This window comes from Pseudorasbora parva, chromosome 13 (genome assembly GCF_024679245.1).
Source record: "Pseudorasbora parva isolate DD20220531a chromosome 13, ASM2467924v1, whole genome shotgun sequence".
NCBI classification, from domain to species: domain Eukaryota; kingdom Metazoa; phylum Chordata; class Actinopteri; order Cypriniformes; family Gobionidae; genus Pseudorasbora; species Pseudorasbora parva.
The window spans coordinates 24,081,008-24,103,286 of NC_090184.1; the positions used below are offsets into that span (position 1 = coordinate 24,081,008).

At 36.3% G+C, this 22,279-nt stretch overlaps 1 protein-coding gene across 3 annotated transcripts in view; it reads left to right on the top strand.

Moving 5' to 3' along the window:
- Positions 1–671: 671 nt before the first annotated feature.
- Positions 672–22,279, top strand: part of ralgds (ral guanine nucleotide dissociation stimulator) — a 43,753-nt gene continuing 22,145 nt past the window's right edge. Inside the window, exons 1-8 of one of the 3 annotated variants that reach the window (XM_067413564.1) lie at positions 672–1,410; positions 18,760–19,064; positions 19,152–19,226; positions 19,630–19,823; positions 19,913–20,037; positions 20,283–20,498; positions 21,016–21,119; positions 21,448–21,532. In XM_067413564.1, the coding sequence (XP_067269665.1) occupies positions 1,231–1,410; positions 18,760–19,064; positions 19,152–19,226; positions 19,630–19,823; positions 19,913–20,037; positions 20,283–20,498; positions 21,016–21,119; positions 21,448–21,532 (1,284 nt within the window). In that variant the 5' untranslated portion in view covers positions 672–1,230. Of the gene's footprint in view, positions 1,411–4,953; positions 5,415–10,357; positions 10,657–18,759; positions 19,065–19,151; positions 19,227–19,629; positions 19,824–19,912; positions 20,038–20,282; positions 20,499–21,015; positions 21,120–21,447; positions 21,533–22,279 lie in introns of those variants that run through there. The other 2 variants (XM_067413565.1, XM_067413563.1) reach the window with 2 other exon arrangements.

Here is a 22,279-nt window from a genome sequence, read left to right on the forward strand (position 1 = left end):
GATCTTTGTGATATACGGTGCTCTTGTGCAAATAAGTCAGCCATACAGTCTCTGTGGGCTTTATTGCAGTTCCTCTAGGCATCTCTTTTCAAAGGTTGAGCGTTTGCTGTCTCCATGGCAACCACATCGCTCTATGGCTGCGTAGGATATCCTCTGCATTTCAAAACAGTTCCCACAGTCTGTGCTTTCATAATAGAGTGCCACCTCCCCGTGGTCTTCAACTATGTCTGCCGTTAGATAATCATCACATGCAACCGTCTGATATCGAACTGTGTGCTGTTCGGGTTTATGCTTTTTCATCCTGTTGCTTAAACCAACAATTCCAGCATAATGCATTTGTGCACATAGTCAAACTCACTCAGAGCAGAAGAGAAATGTCTCATATACTGTTATCATTAAGGCTGTGTTGGCGTAGGACAGCTCTTTGTGGACGAAAAAGCTTTGTGACCTAGATTTAATGATAGGGCATTGCAATTTTTTTTCAACTCTTTAATGGATCTGAGTGTAAGTCTGCCATGTGTGTTTGTGTGTGTGTGTCTGTGTGTGTGTCTGTGTGTGTGTGTGTGTTTGTGTTGAAGAATCCAGACTCCCAGTTGTACAGGTCACTGGGCAGATTGGTCACGCGAGCGAGAACACACTCTGGACAGTTTTGTTGCCCGTGCAAAATGGAGAGAGCACATGAGCCAGAGAGCACTTTTCCACTGCCGAAGCACTCTCTGATACACAAACAGCAGGTCTCTGAGGGGCACGCCTGGGGAAAAGCACAGCAGAAGGCAGAAAAACACCCGGCCAAACTCGCCTATATCTTCTTGAGCTGGAAAACAGGAGCGTGAGCGATAGCCGTGGACTGAATGTGATGCACAGCTGACTTGAGAGGGAGGGAGAGACGCCGTTCTGCAGAGACAACTGTATTTAAAAGCGAGATGTGGCTACCTGCATACCTACGTTGCATATATGGGTGTGGGTGTACATGGTTAGGGGATTGTTAGAGACAGAGACAATGTGCAAAAGGAAGCACTGGGAGGAGGTCGCGTTCTTCAGATTTCTTACCGTCTTCTGAGACGAGAGATGGCAACGGAGGGTTAGTGACAGCAGCAGCAAGTTCCTGTTTGTGCTGTGTGTAACTAGTACAGAGAAATACAGAGAGAGGCGAAAGAGAGCGTGAGTGCCTGTGCACTCACTCTGGAAAGGGAACGATTGAAAGGGAGAGAGGGAGGGAGTTGTGTATCAATGAGAGCAGAGAAGGGGGCGCAGCATTCCCCTAATATGAAGCAGGCGCCTGGACAGCAGCCTGCACTCTCTCCATCGGGGAAGATGGAGCACAAATCTCTGTTCAGCCTGCACAAAGCCCTGGCTCAGCCTGTGAAGATGTGCATGTTTGATTTTCCTGTCTCCATCCTGGATGATCTGGTAAGAGAGAGAGAGAGAGACTGCAGTTGTTTCGTTCTGATTCACCTGGTGCGAGTTCGTGTCTGAGTGCATGTGTTTTCATTTAGTCGAAGTATGTACTCACCCTTTGGCTGTATCCTGCTGTTTTCAAGCATTTTGGCTTAGAGCCAGTGAGGACTTTGACAGTCCTCTATGGAACGATGTTTTCATGGTCAAAGCATGTCCGCTCACACTGTTCTTCGTCATTAAACGGGTTACAACTAATCGATAACGACGTTTGGAGTTAGTTGTGAATGTCTTGCGCTCAGTAGTGAGTTCTACTTTTTGGCATGAGGAACAGGATGTTGTTGGTATGCTGCCCATGACTATCTGTTTTTTTTTTTGTTTGTTTGTTTTTAATGGCACATTTCGGCCAGAGATGTTAAAGGATGATGTGCTACTTTTGCTAAGTAGCAGATGTTTTTATTTGAAAGCACTTCAGCTGGTGTGGTGTGTCTAAAGAGGCTTCCTTTATTGCATATAGGGTCTGCTTCAGTACTTTACTGCAACTGCTACAAGTTTTATGAGTCATCTTGAAATGAACGTGATCCACTTTTGGCCCTGTGCGGTTTGGTTTGGATCTACTTGAATAAATGTGAATGGAATATTATTTAAAAAAAGATGTTGAGAGGACCCCTGCAGATCATCATGGCTGTGTGTGTTAAGGTCAAAAAGTCTCTTAAAATATTAGATAATTTGTCATAATTCCCTTTTAAGACAAGACAAGCTTAGTTAAGGTTGCGGTGTGACTCCCCCAAAACCTATTTTATATAATTTTGGAATTAATAAACCATGATGCTTTTAAAAATATTTACTAACTTTAATTTTTTTGATTATTTATGTTTTTGAAAATGTTTAGATGTGCACACTCACATCTGTTCACAGTGTACGGAAAATATTAAATTGAATATATATATATATATATATATATATATATATATATATATATATATATATATATATATATATATATATATATATATTGAAACCAACATGAATACAGAGAACATTTCTAAAAACTTTGCACGTTTTCAACCAGATCATTTTTTTCCTTTATTATGGAGGCTCATGTAACTCTACCGCTTACAGCGTTAGAAGCTAAACTCCATTACCATAACTGAACTTCAGCTCTGGAGGCTTCCTCAGTCCTCAGCGATTGCACACACAAAAGACATTAACGATGACGTTGATTTTACCATATCATTCCGAGCGCGAGTCTGGTGATGAAACATTGGAAGAACTAGTTATTCAACCCGAAACTCCTTCGCAAGAACAACTTGAGCAGGACGTTTCTCAGTAATACACTACTCATTTTAAGGTACATTATGAGATGTGGCAACTGTAATTCCTCGCCATCAGCATTAACAAGAGTATGTCCATCAACAAAGCCCTGTGTATATTTCTAATTTATTGCAGTGCACATGCAGGAACTGTATCATTAAAGGGTTAGTTCACCCAAAAATGAAAATTCTGTCATTAATTACTTAGCCTAATGTTGTTCAACACCCGTAAGACCTCCGTTCATCTTCTGAACACAAATGAAGATATTTGTGTTGAAATCCGATAGCTTAGAAAGGCCTTCATTGACACCAATGTCATTTCCTCTCTCAAGACCCATAAAAGGCACTAAAGACGTCGTTACAAAGTCCATCTCACTACAGTGATTCTACAATAATTTTTTGAAGCGACGAGGATAGTTTTTGTGTGCAAAAAAACTAAATAACGAATTATATTATGATGGGCCGATTTCAAAACAAAGTTTTGAACGGTTATGAATCAGCGTATTGATTCATCATTCGGATCGCTTGTCAAAGACCGTTCTAAACTTTGTTTTGAAATCGTCCCATCACTAAGTCGTTATTTAGCTGTTGTTTTTTGCACACAAAAACTATTCTCGTCGCTTCATAAAATTATTGTAGAGCCAATGTAGTGAATAACTACTCAATATTTATATTGAATATTTACTCAAAGGTTGTGATTCTGAGTAGCAAGCTGGTCAAAAAAACTGGGTACTGACTCATCTTTCAAGTCAAGCATTTTGTGAATCCCTCATTTAACTCTGAGATTTGAGAAGCAGTACAATTACATTTGTGGACTGGTGTAGTTGTTTACGAGCGGACAATGTATAACATGGCCATTATGCAAATGTCTTTTCTAGTGAAAGAGAACTATAACGCAGTGGGATCCGAATTACAGATGACTCGTTTAGGCAGTTCAGAGTCGTTTTTTTTCTTTTGGGAGACAATAACTTTATTTATCGTGCACGTTTGACTTAACTTTACAGAACATTACATTACATTCAGCAACAGTTACATTACACACTGCATTAAAAAAGAGAATACTCAAAAAACCATAACTAGGGCACTTCTACTCACTAAAGATTAATTCACATCAATACATGGTACAACACTTTTATTTATTTTGATCAGAATCTTCAGCAGATCTCAGCAGTGATGTTAGGCAACAGTAGTATCTTATCGGCTTGAATCCATGTCTCAGCCAGTGACTGTCTGTATTCATTGACTGGACAGGGCTTTTGATATAGTTTCTCTTTTGGCCTCAGTCGTGAGGAGAAAGCACTTTTAAATGCCAAGTTCTGAGTGTCAAAGCACCATAGAATTGTAATTGAGCTCAAGAGAATTAGGCAGGGTAATAAATCGAGCCACAGAATGGTGTTTCTGTGGCACTCAAGAAAGGAAAGTATGTGAGCTCTCTCTGTGAAAAAGGAATCAGAGGTTTACATACTACATTAGGTCAGTGCATTACGTTTTTGGCCTATTTTTTAAAGAAGGTAAGTGTCTTCAGTGCTTAAAGCTGTTGTTAGATTGCACTTCCATATTGATATCTGTTTCACATTGGCCAGTTCATTGTTTTAAGGCTCAGAGACAAGCTTTGACAAGGTCTGTCCTCTTGAACATCAGTATCCACCTGTGGTCTGTGTTTGTGGGTCAGGTTTTGTCTAGTCTCACATAGTCTAGCCAGACCTTTGACTACAGCTTATTCTAGCCAAGAACTTCCCTTTTAAATAATGGCATGGCAGTATCCGCAAATAATTACAGAAAACACACCAAAAAACTGTCAAAACTGAGACTGTAAATAAAGTACAGACAAAAAGTATAGAATATTTTGAACACATAATAAATAGTTTTCTTGTTATTAAATAACTATCTTTAAAAAGTTGTCACTAACCTAACCTAAATTATTATTTTATATTTCATTATTTCCCGTTACCTTGAATTAGTTTGAACTATCAGACAGTTATAGTTAACAGAATGTGTTTTGCCTATATTGTTTAGACAAAAAACCCACATTGATAGGAAAACCTGATTTCACCATTGTGGGGACATCCTATTAAAAAAGGACTGACTCTAACATAGCATTATTGTCACTGGGTAAAGAAACATGGTTTGTTGTGGGGCATTAAAGAAGGATAACAATGCAGTGTGAAATTCAAGTGTTTTGCATTGACATCATGTGAACATTTGCTCCTTCCTGGTTCGATTTCTTGGAACAGAAAGTTGTCACACAGGTTTTTTAGTTTTGTTTGATTGCTTCACTTGCGCTTTCCTTTTTAGGTGGGAATTCTATATAAAATCCCGGAGGCTTGTTCATTGCAAATGATTCATTGGTAAACTTGAAGGTGCAATAGAAGAGCTTATGAGAAACATTTCAGTCAGAGACAGTTGAGAGTGTGAGAGTTGTGTTACCGTGTTCCCTGCGTATTGATACAGCTGTTTGAGTCCACACGTGTCAGACAGGGCCAGTAGTTTGGGGTCAGCGAATGGGGAGAGGAATTTTGCACTTCGTATCCGTCCTAAGATTGAGGATCCTTTACATTTTTATGCTACAAAGACTCAATTCAGAAGGGGATGTGCTGGAAGGACAGAATTGATCAATTTGTTCAACTGATCCGCTGGTGTGGCTTTGGTTGTGTGTACGTGAATGATCTGTTCTGTGATTTGGAAGGTTTAGAGAACAGAAAACAGGTAAGAATAACCACTTATTTGTTCTCTAATAGTCTGCAAATGTATCTAATTGATCTTATTAGATCTATAAATCTATCAGCTGATCTTATTCTATTAATGTAGTCACTTTTTTATGATTACATTTTGTTTATTAATATATGATGTTTATTAATATACTAATGTCTGGAATTACACACAAAGGCATTATAAAAAATATTCTAAATCAGTTCTTGTAGCATGCGAAGATATTTCATTTGAAGATGGTGGGCTGTTACCAGAGAAATCTGTTAAAATCAGTGCATAGTTTGACATCCTTAATGTGGCAGTGTTTGTGTGTGGGTGTGAAGGATACCGATGAGTGACAAGTTGCTTCCTGCACCTTTTAAACCATTCTTGGCTGTGATAGTATCTTTCAGATGCTTTCCATAGGCTGAGAAGTGTTATCCTCTTCTTGGAATTTTTGTATTTTGATGAAGTAAACAAAGGTAAAAAGAAAAAACAACAATGTTTAATACATTCAAAGTAATTAGTTAGAATTGATGTGATTTTCAATCTTTTTGGAGTTGTAAGCACCTCAAAAAAAAAAGAAAAAAGAAGAAGATTGCTTTCATGTGAAAAGGTGCCACTGGGTTTTATCAGATGAAGTGATGAGTATGCAAACAAGGAAAAGAAATAGCATATACAAGATAATTTTGTTTGCTGGCTCATTACATTTGTCCCCATTTGAAGTTGTGTACTCTCAAAGTACATGTGTCCTTTCTCAGGTTGACACAGGCTTGTTAGGAGAAGAGACTGGGTTCAGGGTGAACATTGTTTGCTAACATTGATGCGAGAGCTCTGATTGCTATGATTCCCGATATTAGGACGGATTATAGAAAAGTTCTTCTAGATCCTATAATCACCTGGTTTCTGACTGTTGTGTCTGGGCAAAGGGACAAAAGACATAAAATTAAGGTTCTCCAAAGAATTATAAACCATGCTGGTGTGGTAAGAGAACAACAAGCTGTTATCTATCAATCTCAGTGGAGAGCAGCGCAAATAGTGGTTGTGCAATTGAGTTCCAGCTGCGGCAGAGATCCTTAGCCTAAGTATACATGTTACTGCAATCCCAAACTTTTGGTGCCATGGGTCATCTCTATTAGAGAAAAACATTACATGGACATTTAGGCCAAAAAATACACAAAAATATTTAGAAGAACATCTGTTTTTTAACATTGATAATATTAATAAATGTTTCTTTGGCACCATACTTTCCGAAAGATCATGTTCCAAAAGATCATGTGACTGAAGTAATGATGCTGAAAATTCAGCTTTGCCGTCACAGGAATAAATCATAAAATATATTCAAAAAGAAAACCGTTCGTTTGAATTGTATTCATATTTCATAACACAGTTTTTACTGTATTTTTGACCCCCCCCAATTATTCAGTCATGGTAAGCAGAAGACCTACCGACCCCAAACTTTTGAATGGTAGTGTGTATATGGACTGATTAATACAATATATATTTATATATTTCAATACAGTAATATTGTGAAATACTGTTTTTTATTTAAATATATTTTAAAATATAATTTATTCCTGTGATGGCACAGCTGAATTTTCAGCATGTCTTCAGTGTCACATGATCCTTCATAAATCATTCTAATATGCTGATTTACTGCTCAAGAAATTTCAAGTTAATTTGATCTCTCACAGTTTGGAGCGGTACATGTGCATGAATATATAAACTTAAAAGTTATTTAACCATTTCATGCATAAATTATGACAACCTCAGTCCACATCATTTTTCTCTCTCTTTTCATCGCTCTTAGGGCATGAAAAATAAGATTTATTTGATCTTTTTACACATTTTTTAAAGAGATTTTCAGATTAATTGAGTGGACAGTATGGGTTTTTGGTTTGAACGGAGGAGATACTGCATTAAGCAATATTGTATGCATTTACCAAAACAATTAATAAATCATATAAAATCATGTGAAAACTAAAATATACAAAAACCATAAACACAAAATATTGCAAACGTAATTCACTTAGTTCCTGTTTGACCAGTAGTCAACTTCATAACAAGTTGAACTTAATGTGTTTGATATCAGAACATGAAGATGTGATTCCATATCCACAACCCGTTGAGGTACAATCCCAACTCAGACTATGTAGAAAAGACTCACACTCTCTCTAGTCTACCAGAGGTTGCCAATTTACCCTTATTAGCTGATAATTTGGATCGTTTAAGATGGGCACATTTCTACCGTAGCTCTAGTAACATGTATTACGTAACCAAATTACTTTTCTAATAATGAGTAAAGTAATGCATTACAAGTAACCTACATTACGTTATCACATTTCCTTTTTATGTAAATGCAAATTACATTCAAATAACAAATACATTTACTTACAGCCAAAAAGATGAAGCATTTTAAAAACAACAGTCACAGTATGAATTGTAGATGATTAATTAAAAGCTGATCCATTTAGTGGACAGATGATTAATCAGAATTTCCTCCCAATCTAAATCAATACGTGAGAACTTTAAGAGTACTCCTCAGATGATGGGTAATGCTACAAAAAATGTTTACCTGCAAGAGTCTCCAAGGATAGAAGGAATGGTATGCAAGTTGGTGGCAAGTGTATAGGATGATGCACTAGGGTCCATTGTAGAGGTTGATGTGCAACTATACCATCAAAGCCCATGTATATGGATGCTTTTTGAATAGCCATTCACTGTAATGACTGCTATGCGTGAAGAAATAAATGGGGGGAAAGGGGGAGTTTAAGTGCATTTTATGTTCTTGTTGCAAGATTTATTTGGATGGTATTTCAAACCCAGTAGTTCACAGAGAATTTACAGCATAATAACTCTGTGTGATCTCTCTGCATGGCAGCCACGCATAACTAACGATTGAATCAGAGAGGCCAGGGTTAGTCACATCCAGTTCAGTTTGTGCTGCCTTGAATCATCGCCTCAGATCTATTAGCAGAAGTGGTCAGGGAAATATTAGTAAAATATTATGTGAATTCTGAATAAAGCTAATAGTCCTCGTGCCATAGCCGAGTTTTTTTTTGCATTTAGCAGAGATGTTGGACTTTATACTGACACCTATTGGCCTGGCTGCTGTATGGATATTGAGTTTATTATATTGTTTGCTTTGTTTCACTAAGGTGCTACTTTTATGTGTATGCATTGTAAAGTACCTAGAGTATAACAAATACATTTACTTTTACATTTACATTTACAGATACTGGCTATATGTATTATAATTTGTTGCTGTTATTATAACCACTAGTAAACAATTGTATTACATGCTGGTCATGTGGAAAATAAAACAGGTTTTTCTAAAAGATTGGTCTCTCTGGGTTCTTAATGTGTAAATAATTTCAACAAATTCTTTATATATTTCAGTGCATCTTAAAGTTAGGTAGACTAATTTGATAGCATCTCCACAGCTCCAGAGACTGCCTTTCAAACAGCTGTCATGTCAGATTTCACTATATAATCATAATGGTTACCTCAGGGGAAATTTTGTATGGGAAAAGACCATCATCCGAAGCAGGTGGCTCACACAGCAGCTGCTCTTCCTCGCAAAACACTATTCCTCTGGAGAGTTTGAGTTTCTTTAGGAGCTTTGCGTCAGTGTTGCAGTCATCCCAGAAGAGTAAGTTACCAGTATTTTCCATCAGAGGGCGCTATTAGGTTGTATTAAAAGAGATAGTTCACCCAAAAATGTCAATTCTGTCCTCATTTACTCACCCTCAAGTTGTTCCAAACCTGTATAAATGTCTTTGTTCTGCTGAACACAAAAGAAAATATTTTAAAGTACTCTAAGCCAGTATTATTGGTAACTAGCAGATTTCAGGCCCCAGTGACTTCCATATAGGACAAAAATGCTATGGTAGTCAATGGGGCCTAAGAACTGCTTGGTTAAAAACATTCTTCAAAATATCTTCCTCCGTGTACAGCAGAACATTTATACAGGTTTGAAACATCTTGGGTGAATAAATGAGGACAGTATTTTTTTTGTTTTGGGTCACTATCCCAAGTCAAGGTCATGGTGTTGGAAAGATTATGCTGGAGTTGTGTTTTTCTGGTAACTCTGTTGCAGCTCAACAAATATTTTGGATTGAAACATGAATAACCTACATTTTAGATTATTATACAGCATGGCTGTCCAAAAAAGTATGGATCGGGAAGAGTATTTGAAAATGTATTAACATGAGCTGACCTATGGCCAATTGCATAAACATGCCATTATTTTAAGTGTCTAGTGTGACCAACTAGCAGTTAGTTGGGGTAATTCGTCTTACTTCGGTATTAAATTAGACCAGTGAGTCTACGTTTTTATGTAACTGACTTAAAAAAGTTAGGAACAGTCTTAAAATTGGATGTCTGACTTGTAAGATAGTCTTAGTTTATGCAACTGGGTTGAATAACTTAATTCCAATTTGAGTATTTGACTATTGGATATATATATATATATATATATATTATACTGGATATCTCTATTTCTTATATGAAATTAGTCAAAAGGATCTAGAGACAATAGAATAGTTAAATTCACTGATTTGTATTATTGTTGCTATTTTTATGTTTTGTTTTATTTTTATTATTTCATTTTATTTGGGCAGATCCGCTTATTTAGCCTATACATTTACATTTACATTTATGCATTTAGCAGACGCTTTTATCCAAAGCGACTTACAACTCAGGACTATACAAATAATGAGTCATATAATAGTTTAATTAATGCCACATAATTGTTTCAGTTGCACCCGTCTATTTATGGCCACTGAAGTTATAAACAAACGATTAAAAATTATATTTTTAGTAGCTCACAACAGAGTTTCCCGGAACCTGACATCAGATTAGTCATAGAAGGGGCGGGGTCACATGCGCTCTCTGGCTGACGCGCGAGGGGCGGGGCCTATCGGCTCAGGCAGGGTATTCCCTTCTGTGCTTCACCCGAACCCATACAGACAAGCGCTCGTTGCTATAGCTTAAGTATGAATGACAGAATATGGAGTTTGTTATAAAATAATACATCGAAAACAGAGGTGACAGTCTTTCAGGGATGGTCTACATTATGGGGATGCAGTCGGACGCTCTAGGTGTCAAACCCACGTCCCTGGAGGATTTGTTTGAGTCCAGCACATGGAAAATTAAAAACATTTGGGATGGGGTGAAGCTGGAGATCGCGGCCGGAGATGGATGTCCGGTGGTCTTAAATAGTTTTACTCATTTGGACCCTGATCTGCCTATGCTGGAGGTAGGCTAATACACAGATTTAAACCTCATGACTCTTTCGTTCGTTCCTTTCTATAACTTATAAATCTATTGAAAATTGAACTAGTTATAAAAGTGATTTAATTTAATTTTGCTTTGTTAATGTTAATATCTTGTCTGTATTAAATGGTTGAAATTAATAGTTGTTTATATGATTGTTTTTTTTTTAAAGAAACTTTTTAGTTTTAAGTTTCTTCTCATGTAGGCTAGTTTAGATATTGTTATGCATTAATAGCCTATTGATATGTTGCTGAGCTGGCATGATTGTTTTCGTTCAACTTCGCCATTGTTTCTCTCTATAATGATGAGCTCTTTTATAATAAACCTTGAATTAGAGCAGCTTAAAGTAAACACTTTCAATACTTATGCTCATCTACCCCAGTTACAAATTGTATTGACTTTATATTATCTTTGTCTTGTTCTTGTATACATCCATCTTTAAACTGAAGGCAGCACAGAGGCTTCATCTGAAGCAGATATTCCTCAGAAAGACAGCATACATGCATTTACACAGATTTCTTGAGCTTGAGGGCCCACATGAAGTAAACCAAAACCAAAAGTCTCCTCCATAATCTTGGCAAGAGTAGGCCTACTCAGTTTCCCTTTTTCTCCAACTTTCCCTTCTCTAAATTCTCCCCAAAAAAGGGCCATGGAAATAAAACAGTCAAATAAGATTTATGTCCCCTTCAGGTATTAAATAAAAACGCAGCTCCTCTCAGGATGATTTAGCTAAGGACATGGAAAGAAAGGCTAATACTATCAGATGTTATTGATATTATGTTTTTTGAGAGTTTAACAGGGGCTATTTGTTTTGACAAAATTGTCCATTATAGTGCAGATATGCCAGCTAAGAATAAATCATTACATTTGAGAATCTCTTATATAATACGTGACAACGCATTTACTTGTCAGATTTGATGAAAGATTTTCATTATGGATTTTCTGTCTGTGGCTTCTGAAACTCTCCAGCGCCAACTGTTTTTCTAGGTTGTTTTTGAAGACGACTGAATTATTTTATCACCATGGCAGTCACACATTTTACAGTTGCTAGGTTGTCATGCTGAACTTCAGATATCTAATGTGGTGTGTGAACAAAATGTCCCCTTTTTATCTTCCCTTTTAATGTCAGCAGCACATTGTTGTGACTTAAACGGCAGCTCACACACCAAAACTTGTTTACGATGTTGCAGCTTTACTCTAGTCATCACAAAAAGAAGGTTCCAGTGTGTCGCCAGCTGCTAACCTTCACTGGACTAAATCTAATCTGCTCTCATTACACAATTAGTGGTGGTTAAATCTCCCATTCCACCCAGCACAGCACTAGAGCCCTTATCCTTTCTCCTTTAAAGAAGACAGAATCTCTTATTTTTCTATTTTAATGTGAAAGCAGTTGGCTTGTATACCTCCAAACCTCCAAAAAGATGGCACTTGTGTTACCATGAGCGATGGATGGAATTGCAATGGTCAAGTAATTTTGCTATAAATTCTTTTGTCTTTTAGCTCTCTCATCTTCTTTCTTTTATGGGATGGCTTGTAAAAAAAAAAAGGACACTGCAAGCACTTATCTCTGCTTTTAAAGTGATTCAAGGCTGCAGATGGCCTGGCAAGAGCTCAGAATTGGTTACATCAGCCTTGAAGTTCTAAACCATAACAGCCAGATGTAAAAGTATCGTTGTATAATAGATCATTAAAAGCTCAGTACATAGATCAGCTAATCCCTTAACGTAACATTCGCCATAAAGGATCCAGTGTAAGGTCTTGTGTAAGAGCACTTTAATGTTGTGTTGTTATAAACGTGATATTTGTAGGCTTACATACTACCAGTCAAAAGTTTGGGATCAGTAAGACTTTTATAAACTGCTTTGTAAAAAAAGATGTCTCTTATTGAGAAAAATTACAGTACAACAGTAATTTTCTGAAATATTATTACATTTTAAAATAAATATTTTCTATTTGCATATATTTTAAAATATTATATATTCCTGTGATGGTAAAGCTGAATTTTCAGCATCATTACTCCAGTCTTCAGTGTCACAAGATCCTTCAGAAATCATTTTGATATGCTGATTTGGTGCTCAAGAATCATTTCTCATTATTATCAGTGTTGCAAATATTTATTCTGCTTAATATTTTTGTGAAAATCTTGATACATTTTGATACATCAGGAGTCTTTGATGAATATAAAGTTCAAAATAAAACAAAAAATATTAGTAAAAAACAAAGTTTTACTGAGCCCAAATTTGCGGGCACTGGGAACACTGGGTTATCATCACTTTTTGCAATTGTTCTCCTGTGTTTGTTAAAAGTGTTTACAAATTCTCTATTCTTCTTAAAGAGGCCTTTGTGTGATAGATTGAACTCGGAACGTCATAATGGGGACAGCGGAGCTGAGCTTTGATTAATGAGAAGAACAGACAGGGGTTACATTGACATGTACAGAGACGCTTTTGTCGTGAAAGATCTCTTGATCGGAACGAGGAGGATAAGAGGGAGGAACAGTGGGATGGCGATGAAGAGAAAACATGGATGTGAGAGGCAGGAAAAGGGAAAGTGGCAGAGTGAAGAGGCAGGAATAAGTAGGTGTGCGTGAATGTATTTAAACAATTATATAAGGCATAATATACAAATACTCAATAAATCAGGTTTTTTAGGTTATATTTAGAAAAGCAGCTCAACTAGTGGTGCTAGCATTGCCAAGGCCATGGTTTCAGTTCACACTTCACATACTGCCAAATTAATATTTATGAGTGTAAAAGAAACTGAATAGAATAGAATAGAATAGAATAGAATAGAATAGAATAGAATAGAATAGAATAGAATAGAATAGAATAGAATAGAATACTGATAGATTTTTTAAATTATTTGAATCTTTCATCTTTTATTCACCGTCATTTAATTTCAAACCTTTCTGACTTTACATGAGACATGAAATGAAGAAAATCTTTGGACAATATCCTGTCTGATCTTTACCATATAGTGGTTTTACATTTAGAATGTAGACAATTGTTTGATGTGCAGAAATGATCTGATCACAGAATAACACCATGCATACATTCCTTATATCTACATCGGCGCTTTTCCAGACAGCAACCACAATCAGCAGTTCTGAACTGCACTCAGGCATAATTCTTTTTCCGAGGCTTATATCGGAGAATTCCTTCCATGGTTCTGCTAATCTCATTCTAAAATGCTGGAGCAGATTTCACGAAAACCTTGGCACAACCAAAACAAAGGCAAAAAAGTAACAGCAACATCCAGTTATTATTAAGAACATCCAAGCCAGAAAAATACTGATAAAGCCATTTATCAAATGGAAAATGTTAAGATGCAAACAATGTGAAACGCTCACCTGAGTTTAATGATTGCAGCTGAGTGATGTTTTACCCAATGTTTTGGTAAAAGTTGATGCTCAGCAAATATTGTTACATTTTAAAATAACAATTTTCCCGATTTTTAATATTTAGAATTTAGAAAAAAAGATAGCAATCTTGAAAACAGTTGTGGAAATTGTGATTCATATTTTCAGGATTATTTGATGAATAGAAAGTTCTACTGAACAGCATTTAAAATAGAACAATGTATTAAACAATGCTAAAGTCAGACATGTAAAATGGTTAAAAATGGTAACAATTTCTTTAGTCATTTCAGTGCATCCTTGCTGAATAAAAGTATTCATTTAGAGAAAAAAAATCATACGGACCCCAAACTTTTAAATGTTAGTGTAGTTAATGGAGAAATCTGGAGATTCAGTATTCCGAGCTGCATGGAACTTTTTATGTCGACTGTCATGTCATTTGTGTCACTCTTATACTTTGAACACTAACCCTGCTTAGAAGTTAAAAGAAGGCAGTGTATGATAGAAAAAAATAATATGGAAATTTCCAAAGAAAGGTGGATAAGAAGAGAAATCACAGTTTTTGACCTTTTTTCTGCCTTTTTTCCACTGTAGATGTTTGCAGCAGTAAAGCTGGCCATCACTCTGTGCTGAGGTTTAATGTGCTGTAACCGAGTGTGCTGAGAAACTTACTGAGCAATGCCAAAAAACACACAGCTTTGCTTGACATATCCCATCTCTATCTGGGTTAATGTTCGTACAGGACCGTGAATCGCAAGAGAACATATAAAATGTAACCCAAATCCATAACTCTCATGACACAAATAAGCATTGTTTTGCTCCTGGCCATTACTGACCGAAAAGAGATTTGGTCACAGCTTACAGTGGCTTAATCAGCGTTCTGTTTAGGGCATTCATAAATAAAATCATTCAGAGACAATACAGCGATGTGTCATGCGCAGCCAAGGCGATAAAAGCAAACATGCCTAGGTATTTAGACAATGTTATGACACATTATGTTATGACATTATGAAGAATGTGAATGAATGTTAGCCTTTTGAAGTCAGGCTTATTAATGATCAACAGGAGGAAACTTGACGCAGAGCAAAGGCAGATTGACCACTGCAGCTTTAAATTCCTTTTATCTGAACTCATTCGTTTACTTTCTTACTTTATGTTTTTACAGTTGCAGGGCTGTTCATATACAACGTGTTCTTGCATTTTAGATGCGCATTCTTTTTTCCTGCTGTAAACACATCAGATGGTCTTTGTCCATTGCAACAAGTCTAAGTAGCCGGTTTTCCATTAGCGTACAGATTTGCTCAAAACTTTTGTCATATTTTCTAAATGTAGATTTTTTTTTTAAAATAGCGAAATGACGTCATTAAACAAGCAAAAAACAAAACTATTGCGAAATTACGCCATTAAACAAAAACACGTGTGGGTTGTTTTTGGGTGCTTCTCCTCCTATTTGATAAATGTTGGCATCTCTTTGCTGTTTCCAATCCAGTACACTGTAAAAAAATATTTAGAAAAAAAGTTACCTGGTTGCCTTAAAATTTTGAGTTCATTGAAATAAATTTTTTTGAGTTAATACAATGAACATTTTTTGAGATTCGACAACCTTTTATTAAAATATTAAAATATTATTAAAATATTTTGTAAGCATATTGGGTAATTGTGTGTGTTTTATTTCTGATGACGCAGTGAAATATGCCAAATACTGCTATTTTCATGATTTATCACATTTTTTATGTGGTTCAGATACAATAATATTTTGAGTTTCTATTTATTAAACAAATTTTCTTCATTGTATCAACTCAAATTTTTAATTTCAATAAACTTAAAATTTTAAGGCAACCAGGTTACTTACTTTTTTAAGTTAAACCAACAAAAACCAAAACAATTTTTTACAGTGTAGCTATTATTGTTATTCTTTGAGTTTGATAAAGAACTGCATCTCATCTTCTGCCCAAAAATACCATAACAAACTTTTTTTGCGATATAAATACAGTATGTTGTATATCGAAATGTACGTGTTTCCATTGGGCATATGTTCAATTCGCAATTTCAATTTGCACAATTTAAAGGGTAATGGAAACAATTGGAAGGGTAATTTTTCAGCATTTCACTGCATGAGTAGCGCATTCACATAACACGTTCCTATGTTCAAAAGGTAGTTTTGCATTCAAAAATTACTTTTAATGTACACGTGTAGCTGTTAAAAAACACTTGTGTGAACAGTCATGCCATGTCATGTTAATTATTTCTTCGTTTTGAATGCAAAAACATGGCCTGTTGATATTATAGTCTATTTTTAACATGTCTTGTTTTTCTTGATTTGTATTGTAATGTTAATATGTTAAAAAGTACACGTAATAGGGCTTGTCCTCTAACATATACTCCTCCTTGATTTTGACAGCAGGAATTCTGCATTGTTTTTATGTGTTCTAAGAATTGTTTGTGAAGGATGCATCTGGCAGGGAAGTTGTTACGTGGTAACTTTTCAGCACTCTTTGTCTTTTCACAGGAACCCGTGTGGCTTTTTTCAGAGGCAGTCGAGGGGTTCACAATGCGTAGCAGAGTTTAATGCATTCTGTCATAGTCTGGGATTTTTGTGGCTTTGATCACCTTATATATACCACAACATAAATGTAAAAAGCGAGCCTGTGATTAGTGCTAAACAATATTCTTTTACCATACAAAAATTTAGTTATGCTTTTCCTGGCGCTCTAGTTGTGAGCTGGATTTTCCCTTAGAAAGTACAGATGAGAGTAGGTGCTGTTTCTGTTTTGAAATGTCAGATGTCAAAGAGGGTCTTTTACAGTTCTCTTGTGTTGTCAGGCTTTTTTTGTTCAGGTCTCTGTGGCTGATCCTGCTACTGCCCACTAGTTTCAACCTGAGTCAGAGGGGCTTCCCAGAATGTGCGTAGATTAACTTTTTGTTTTGTTTTATTGTTTTGGTGAAGTGGTCTACATCCCCATTTTCTTTTCTTAAGCTCACCGAGTTCCTATTTATAATGTAATATAATATAATGTCATCCAGGGTTTTTCGATGCCTATAGCCCTGGATGGATCAAATATAATATAATATGAGATCTCCATCACCATGATTGTTACCATCAGAGGGAAAATGTGTGGCATACAGACATTGAACATTTTGTGTGTTTTACAGGTTTGTGCAACATTTCAGCTGGAATACGAAAGAAACTTGGTTCTCGTTTTTGCCCATTGATGCGCTTCCAAAATATCACTGCAGCAATATTTGAAGGAAGTTATGTTGTGGCGTCCGTGTTTGTATGTCTGTTGCCATAGCTACTCCTGAGCAGAGAGCTGGGGTTGAGTTGTCTGTTTAACCAATCTCCTGTAGAGAAAGCTATCCTAATGACCACGCACTGACTCACACCCACACTTACTCAGGATACACCCTTACACGATTGGCTCTTTGCCTGAGGCAAAGCTCACGGTCACTTCCCACAGTTCCCTGGGAGTTCCCTCTTACTTTCCATACTGACGTCAGGTACAGTACTTGAGTTAGTAGCCTTTTTCAAATTACTGGCTGCAGGCTTTCTCAGTTTAGCTTTATGTAGATACCTATGGAATTAAACCATAGTTATATTCTTTTATATTCTTTTTTGGGTAATAATGTTGGTTGAAGAGAGAATTTAGACTCAAATAAAAGTGTCAGACCTATTGTTGCTAAATAAATGAATCACATGTAGCACATTCTTACAATGACACTGGTGACCAAAAACGTTTTCAATTGCATCATGCTTCATCCATGAAACTTAACTGCTTTGTGCACATTTAAGATGTGTAGTTAAAGGGCTGGGGTAGCCATGTGACAGTGGCTGATAAAGAGCCACACTCTTGGTCTTGTACACTTTGTTAAGGCTGTCTGTGTGTGGATTAGATTAGATTAGATTAGATTTAATAAACAGTAATCCCGGGCTCACCCTTAAAGCCCTTGCTGCGCTATTTTAGACTCTGTGTAAAACTGAATGGAAGAATGTACCTTTGTAATACCTTTGTACCTTTGACTTATTACATGATTCTCTTGAATACTTGAGTCTGATTGGATAACCACATTCTGCAGTCAAATATGCCTGCAAAATGACCAAAAACCGATATATTTGAGTGTATATTAACTGTATATTTTCTAAAATGTTCTAGTGTAGTTTTTTTCTTCTGATCACACAATAAAAAATATTTAACTCAAATCAATTTCATTATTTTGTAAGTATTATAATGTACCAAGCTTGCTATTATCAAAAAATTCATCATCAACATTTTATTTTTTGTGACTTGTGAAATTGTTCCATAAATATATAACTGGTTATGTACACAAGTGTTCAAACGTTTGAGGTAGGATTTTTTTTCCCCAGCAAGAATTGCATAAATTGATCAAAAGTGAGTCAAGACATTTATAATGTTATATTTTGAACTTTCTATTTATCAAAGAATCATAAAAAATATATCATGGTTTCCAGAAAAATGTGTTCAACTTTGATAATAATAAGCATTCAACATCATGTGACCAAAGACTAAAGACTGAAAATTCAGCTTTGCCATCACAGGCATATATATATATATATATATATATATATATATATATATATATATATATATATATATATATATATATATATATATATATATATATATATATATATATATATATATATAATAGAAGAATGTTTGTTAAGAATATAAGGACCAGAATATTAAATCCTTCTTCCCTCTTTATCTGTAGAGCTCAGTTCAGGAGATCGGAGAGGAGGTAGAGGACGGAGCTATCTACACCATCACGCTCCGAAAGGTGCAACTCCACCAGACGGCTAGTAAGGGGCAGCGATGGTTGGGCGTGGAGACAGACTCCGCCCTCAGCCTGTACGAGACCTGCAAGGGTCGGACCATCAAGGCTGGAACACTGGAGAAACTGGTGGAGTACATGGTTTCAGCGTTCAAAGGAAAGGACTATACATATGTCACTATTTTCCTCTGCACCTACCGAGCTTTCGCCACAACCAAACAAGTGTTGGACCTGCTGCTTAACAGGTAAACAGGCCATCAACCCCTAGTGCTTTTGTAAATGTTAAATCATAAACTACAATATTATATAAAATGCATTCTTATCTAATGTAGGTATGCCAAACTGCATGATCAGCCAGTCTCAGGCAAGCCAAAACTCTCCTCAGAGGACCACACAGAACTTAAAAAGTAAGTATTTTGGCCCAGTTTCACAGACAGGGCTTAGACTAAGCCAAGATTAGGCCTTATTTAGGACATTTAAGTAACTTTTATTAAAAAAAAACATTACTGGTGTGCATCTTGAGACAAAACAATGGCAGTGGCATATTTTAAGATGCGTCAGTGCACGTTGCTTTTAGTTAAAACAGCTCAAACATGCATTTTAGTCTGGGACTAGACTTAAGCCTTGTCTGGGAAACCAGGGGTTAATGTTGTTCAAATGAACCCAAGTAATTTAGTAAAGCTGCTTTTAAAAGTTGTGATTTGTTACATTTTTACCATATCTGTTATCATATGAAAGTAGTGTAATCGGCTTACCTATATTTCCCAGAATTTTAATATGGGTGCATCTGTAATTTTATGTGTACAACAGTACTGTCTCATCTATCCTGGGTGCATGGTTGGATCAGTATTCGGAGGATTTCTGGAGCCCTCCAGACCACGGATGCCTGCAGAGCCTCATATCCTACTTGCAACTCAACTTCTCTGGATCAGACCTGGAGAGACGAGCCCATAACCTGCTGGAACACTTCCAGCATCGGCAACAGTCAGAGGTTGAGCTTGAAGGTACCGTTTCACTGAATTACTGAATCTTTGAACATTTGAAAAATGGTCTTTCAAAATGACTGTTACAACTTATCACTTATTCTTTGCAGGTGATCTGTGCACCTGCCCCTTTGCCACACCAGAGGAGAGCAGCTTGGAAGATGAATTCTCCCCCTCGCACTTCATGTCCTTCAGTCCCGCCCTAGTCGCTGAGCAGTTAACAGTCATGGATGCGGTAAGACATCAAGATGTTGTCAATCTGTCTTAATTATTTGTGCCCAAATATGCTAGTCAGCAGGTTTTGGTAAATTTGAATCATTTAAACATTATGGTCAGCTGAGAGAATTAAATCTGAGAAATGTATTTACTTTTCTATGTTATTTAATATCATAAAGGTAAATAAAGTTGTCCTGCAAAACGTTTTTAAGGTTCAAATCGAATTAAACCGGTGAATGCGACTAAACTCGTTGTTTTTCACAGGAGCTGTTTAAGAGGGTTGTTCCCTACCATTGTTTGGGTGGCATATGGTCCCAGCGGGATAAAAAGGGCAAAGAGCACCTGGCACCCACCATCCGTGCCACGGTTGCTCAGTTCAACAGCGTGACCAACTGTGTGATTGCCACCTGCTTGGATAACAGGTCTCTCAGACCATTTCAAAGAGCGAAGCGCATTGAACACTGGATAGAAGTGGCCAGGGTGAGACACTGCTATCACTGTTGTTTGTCATGTGATATTATCAATCAACAGACTTATTGGGAAAACATGCCTCTATTAAAATGTTGGCAAAACTAAAAACATACGTATAGGCCTACATACAGTGCACTGCTGAAATGAACACTAGTGGCAGTAAAACAACTACTTTTTATTCCTTTTCATACACATTATGATTACGTGGGCAGATTGTCGTTCATAAAAGCCTTTTACCCGTTTCCTTGCACGATACCTCATGTTATGATTATATAATTTTATGACCTACATGATTTGTAAACCAATACACTTTGACGTTTTTATCACTTAACCAACTCCATATGTAGGCTATGGCTTTTCTGACGTAGTAAACTTCAAGTTTAGATAAAGTCATTATAAAAGTGCTAAAAGAGAAGCAAACTTCAGCTTATATATCATGTTTTGTTTTGTTAAGACTATCGTTGAATAAAAGGAGTCCTTAAGTATTTGTAGTTCATGAACATCTGTTTGTTTATCTTGCCATCAGAAATGTCGTATCCTGAAGAGCTTTTCCTCTCTGAAAGCCATCCTGTCCGCCTTGCAGAGTAATGCCATCCATAGACTGAGGAGGACCTGGGATGATGTGTCCCGGTAAGAGACGAGTCTGTCGGGATTTCTGTCAGCAATGATTAGCCAGATAATGCTTTAGCATTAGCATTAGCCACTGATTAATAGTAGCATGCCTAGTTTGTGCTAGCTTCTGATGTGTTCAGTCATACTAGTTGACTCTAGTTAAGAATAGTTAAGACTCTAGTTGAAGCTGAATCAGCTTAAACAGCTTTATGAAAGGCTTGTTTTATAGTGGAGCATTTGGAGATGGGGGGGGGGGCAGAGGAGATTTAATGCTAGCTAATTACAGTGTTTGGATTTCACATAGATTTGACAGATTATGACTCAAGCTGTTTTCTTCTGCTTACAGGGAAAGCTATCGTATTTTCCAAGAGCTGTCTGAAATCTTCTCAGATGACAATAATTACTCCCTCAGCAGAGAGCTTCTCATTAAGGTGAGTAAAAAGGTGGTCTTTGCACATGTACTTTGCAGTAATTCTCCCACACATGCATCATAACTTGCAGTAGCACACTCAGATATTAATACATTGTATTAGTTCTATTAGTTTACATTAGCTAAGGCATTAACTCACAATGAGCAATACATTGTACAGTGTTTATTCATCTTTGTTAATGTTAGTTAATAAATCTACAGCTATTTATTTATTAGTTCATGTTTGTTCAATCCATTCATATAAACAGATACATTTGATTTTAGTAATTTACTAGTAAATGTTTAAATATTAAATAAGATTAATTCATGCTTTAGAAAAATTATTCATGGTTAGTTCATGTTAACCTTATTGTATTGCACTTTTAACAATTGTATGTGCTTAAAATGAGCCTAAAATCCAAAATAATATGCCTAATTAGGAATAGTTATAGATCAATTTCCAAAAACACAAGAATTTAAAAAAAGGTTTTAGTTATAACAAACAATTTTGTTATAATATAATACTGGTGCATTGGTTACTATGTACCATTTTTAATAGTGTGATATTTTGGTGAATTATATTAAAACCATTTGGACCTACAAACATCGTAATTTATTTAAATATAATCATAGTATATGGAACTCAACCGACAATATATATATTTTTTTATGGATAATAACAATTGAGATTGCAATGTTATTTTGACCTAGGATTTTGATCACTGAACTAGGAAATGTCCCTGGTTTCCTTTTCAGAAATCTAGTCACC